Consider the following 5000-nt stretch of genomic DNA (forward strand, 5'->3'; position numbering starts at 1 on the left):
ATCCCACATAGATCTATACACTCACTCAGGCTCCTGCACACACACACAATATACAATACTGTACACGCACACACACACACACACACACACACACACCCCTATGTTCTCTGCACCCTGCTGTCTGTGTATTATGCCAACTGTAATCATGTGCTTCACCCCCTCTGCCTGAACAGAATGGCAATGAACAGTCAATGTGGAATTTAAAAAGGCTCCAGGCTCGACTTAAAGAGAAACCCAGAAGCATAGAGAGATTTTCTATTTTCCTCAGATGCTTGTAAAGAATTATTACACGTATGAGGGACTGTGAAGAGGTTGCATCTTAGAAAACTGGCTAATTGAGCTATTTATTCTTGTCTTTCCTCCAGATCTGCCACCTGTTTACACCTACCCTTCAATCGCCATGGGTTACAAGGCCGGGCCCTCGCCTCCTGAAGCCCGATTGGCTGAACCGGCCACCACGGAGGCGGAGCCAGCACAACCCGATTCCAAGTCCCTCCCACACCCTTGCCACATCCAGCCTCTCCCCGAGGAAGAGGAAGGGAGAGAAGAGGACGAAGAGAAAGATTGTGAAGTGGTAGAGTCCCAGAGTGGAGGTGCAGAGGTAGAGAGGGAGGAAAGGAGAGCAGAAGGGACGGGACGCCCCGTGTCGGAGTCCGTTCTGTCCCGCGCCGAGAGCAAGATTTCTGGAATGCCGCCATGCCTTGCCTCGTTTCCAGCCCCGGCTCCAGTCCCAGAGCCGGCCTGCCAGGCCACAGCCGCAGGCAAAGCCCAGAAAGGAGAGCTGTCTCTGGGATGCCCGGGCCAGAAGGCCGGCCTGGAGGAGACCCAGCCACCCAAAGACCAGGAGGAGGAGGAGGAGGGGGAGGGGGAGCGTGGAAAAGAGGACATGGAGGAGGACGAAGAGGAGAAAAGCGAGTCTGAACCAGCAGAATGTACTGTCTCTGTGCCTCTGGAGCTCATTGGAGAAGAGGAGGAGAAGCAGGAGGAGGAAGGCGGCAAAGATGGAGAGAATGTAGAGGTGGTTGAAGACGAGGAGGAGGAGGAGGAGCAGGGGAAGGGGAAGGGGAGGAGTCCAGGCGGGGTTTCAGTGGAGCTAATAAGCAGCTCTCCTCCCTCCTCCCCCCTCCTCCCTCCACCTCCAGCGCGGCGGCCGAGCTCCAAGGCGCCTACATGTGGAGCCTGGAGCTGCTGATCGCCGCGGCCCTGTGCGCCACCCGAGACGCCCTGTACCCGCCCGCCGCCCGCCGCCCCGGCCCCGGGCCCCCCGCCCCACCACGGCATGGAGATACTGGGAGAACTGGCCGAGCTGGAGATCCAGCAGAGGAGCAGGGAGAGCAAGGAGAGAGATGCAGAAGGTGAGTGGATGTTCGCGCCTAAGCATTCGCCTGCCTGCTCAAAAAACAGAGAATCCTGTTCAGAAATGGGGGTTCACACATACACACATCGACAAAAACAGAGGTGCAGACTTATATGAGGTCAGTCATGCTTACATACACATGCAAGCACACACACCAGGCTCAGAAATTAATGGTGGCTCGGGGCAAAAATGCACTTGAAAGTTCATAAAAAGCCTGTGAAATAAAGATGAGGGGGTAAAATTTGTTTTTCCATTTCACCCTGTCACCACTTTTTATTCACTGAGTTGTCAAATATTCACATGTGAATGCGACTACTGTCCCCCGTGGGCCACCGTAGCTGATTTGTGGGAGCTATGACCGGGGAATTCTTTCCAGAGTATTCCGGGTGAGAAAAATTGAGTGGTTTTTGATCAGAAAACAGTATGCAACCTGAAACTGTAAAAAAATATTGGCACCATGTAGCCAGCAGTAGAAAACAATGGAGGGGTGGAAGATGGATTGGTTAGGGACTCTTCTGTAAGTTTCCAGCAGTGGGAAATAAGTGTGGGATGTGTGGTAAATTATGGTGTAAAATAAACCAAATGTTAGTGGTAGAAATTGAGAGTTTATTTGCCAATATGCAATGCCAACGTTATATTTCATAGTCTTTTATGCCCCAAAAACGACCAAAATCAAGGTGGACCTCTGATGACCTCTGAAAAAAAGTTCATTTCTTACCCTGGCACACACACACACACACACACACATACACACAGTGAACCAATAAAAGGTGCTGGGAGTGTGGAGCCCAGATGTGGAGACAGTTATATTCACACACACACACACACACACACACACACACACACACATTTCCCACTGACTGTCCTTCCTCAGTTCAGACTCTCTGTTCTTGTCCGTAGATCAGATGTTTTCCTTGGGGAAGCAGGAGGAGGAGGAGGGTAGGGGAGGGTGGGGGGTGGGGGGGGTGGGGAGTGGACAGAGGAGAAAGATGGATAGGAGGAAGAAAGGAAAGAGAATGAATGTGAATGGAATAGAGAGGAGGAGGAGGAGGAAGAGGAGAAGAGGTAGATTGTTACAGCACTATGAACACACCGCACAGAGATGGACAAAACAAGAGGCATTTCAGACTCAAGCCAGGACACACACACACTCACACACACACACACACACACACACACACACACACACGCCCTGACAGCAGAGCGGCCCCAACTATCCCCAGCCTCCCCAGCTCTGGTCGTCTTGCTTTGCTAATTAGACCCTCTCCTTTAAAACACTTCTTCTGTAAGCGCTCCTATTTTTCCCCTCGTCCCCTCCGAGAGAAAGTGTTTTTATTTATGCCAGCATCTGTGTGTGTCTGTTAGCTTGTGTGTGTGTGTGTGTGTGTGTGAGAGAGAGTGTGTGTGTGTGTGTAAGCTGTTAAGTAATCCCAGATGAATCCCTGCTCTCCCTCCATCAGCGTCTATGTGTCTCTACACCAGGCTGCCTGCTCCCGCCTCTCCTCCTCCCTTTGTCTGTTATTTTTTTTTCCTCCCTCACCCGTTTCTTTTTCTTTTTTTCTTTTTTTTTTTATTAAACCAATGTAATCTTGTGTGTAAATCCTGCCTCTGCAAGCCCTGTTGACGGAATTAATAAGTGTAAAAATCATAAGTCGCTCTGCAGCTGTCTGTGCATGTGTGTGTGTGTGTGTGTGTGAGAATGTGCGTTTGTTTACGCGCGGTGGTTAGCATGTGTAATAGGTGTGAAATCAATAAGTCCTGTCGTGGCATGCCGAACGTTGTCTAAATTGCAACACATTTATTTAAAAAAAAACAAAAAAAAAACCCCGCTCCGGCCCCTCGCCGCCGCCGCGTGGAATATTATTAATACCGCTGATGGCGTTTTTTGTCATTTTCAAACGTGTCGGGGAGATGAAACCGATCCCGGACAGATGCGTTTACGCCGCTCCTTGACGGTGGGGAAGGATATCTCCGCCGCACACTGGAGATCGCAATTACAGATTAGGGAATCAAGGGATACTTTCCCCTCAGTAAAAATTAGCACCATTATATCTACTTACACATAGACAGAGAAGGTGTGTGTGTGTGTGTGTGTGTGTGTGTGTGTGTGTGTGTGTGTGGTTATCAGCGTCGTACATCCCTTCATCCCTTACATTGAGAATTCAATTCAACAAACTTTTTTAATCCTCTGTAACGGTGACCAGGCCCATAACGCTTCTAATGTTGTGCAATTTCCTCCTTTTGTTTTTTTGTTTTTTCCCCTTGAAATCCCTTGTGCCACCTCTTATTACGCCCTTCAACCCCTTTAGAGGCAGTCTATGGTGTTATTACTGTATGAGTGTGTGTGTGTGTGTGTGTGTGTGTGTGTGTGGTATACTGTGGGCGGAAGGTAGCCATCGATTGCGGCCATCCTCCAGGATACTAAACTAGGCGTGGTGATGTCAGCGGTGATGTCACTCTGTCAGGGTAATCGGAGCGTCCCATTGGCTCAGAGGTCTGACAGACGAGATGGCATTGACCTCTGTGAGCCGGGACAGGACAAAGCTGCATCTCTCAACTCCCTCCCTCCCTCCCTCCTTCTCTCTCTCTCTCTCTCTCTCTCTCTCACCTGTCGTTCACCCATTCACTCGTTCATGCTCTCATTTCATCTCTCTTCACATATGAAGAAGAGGCTGCTGCCCTCATCTCTCTCCTCTGTTTACCGTATCCCCTCTCTCTCTCTATCTCTCTGCCCGCGCTCCTTTGATTTTTCTTCATCCACGCCTACACACACACACACACACACACACACACACACCTACACACACACACACACACACACACACACAGGTTTTAATAATGTCAGATGTCAGTGAATAGGCCTTTCAGCTCCGGTGCGCAGACTGTGAGTGATCCAGTAGTAAAACCAGATGCTGCTTATTGGCCCTGCAGACACACTCACACACCTTTTACTCTCTCTCTCTCTCTCTCTCTCTCTCTCTGTCTCTCTCGCTTGTTCTCCTTTCTGTCCACTGTAGGCCAGTCTGGGCTGTTTTCCTTACCTCCTCTCCTTTCCTCTTCTCTCATTTCAATTCCTTTCCTCCTCTCTTCTCTCTCTTCTCTACTCTCTTCTTTCCCCACCTCTCCTTTCCTCCTCACATTTGCTTTGCTTTGCTTTCCATCCCTTTCCTCTTCTCTCGCCTCTCCTCTCCCGTCTTCTCTTCTCCTCTCCTCTCCTCCTCTCCTCCTCTCCTCCTCTCCTCTCTCCTCTTCTCTCTCCTCCTCTCCTCTCCTCTCCCCTCTTCTCTCTCCTCTCCTCTCCCGTCTTCTCTTCTCCCTCATCCTCTCCCCTCTCCTCCTCTCCTCCTCTCCTCTCTCCTCTTCTCTCTCCTCCTCTCCTCTCCTCTCCCCTCTTCTCTTCTCCTCCCTCCCGTCTTCTCTTCTCTCACCTCTCCTCTCTCTTCCTCTCCTCCTCTCTCCTCTTCTCTCTCCTCCTCTCCTCTCCTCTCCCTCTCTCTTCTCCTCTCCTCTCCCCTCTTCTCTCCTCCTCTCCTCTCCTCTCCCCTCTTCTCTTCTCCTCTCCTCTCCCCTTCTTCTCTCTCCTCTCCTCTCCTCTCCTCTTGTCTCTCCTCTCTCCTCTCCTCTCTTTGTCTCTCCTCCTCTC

General features: G+C 50.6%; 1 protein-coding gene across 1 annotated transcript in view; it reads left to right on the plus strand.

Moving 5' to 3' along the window:
• Positions 1-5000, plus strand: part of bahcc1b (BAH domain and coiled-coil containing 1b) — a 58212-nt gene that overhangs the window by 34672 nt on the left and 18540 nt on the right. Inside the window, 3 exon segments of the mRNA XM_078290951.1 lie at positions 366-1121; positions 1124-1239; positions 1241-1355. Of these exon segments, the coding sequence (XP_078147077.1) occupies positions 366-1121; positions 1124-1239; positions 1241-1355 (987 nt within the window).

Source organism: Centroberyx gerrardi, chromosome 20, assembly GCF_048128805.1.
Source record: "Centroberyx gerrardi isolate f3 chromosome 20, fCenGer3.hap1.cur.20231027, whole genome shotgun sequence".
Classification (NCBI taxonomy): Eukaryota; Metazoa; Chordata; class Actinopteri; order Beryciformes; family Berycidae; genus Centroberyx; species Centroberyx gerrardi.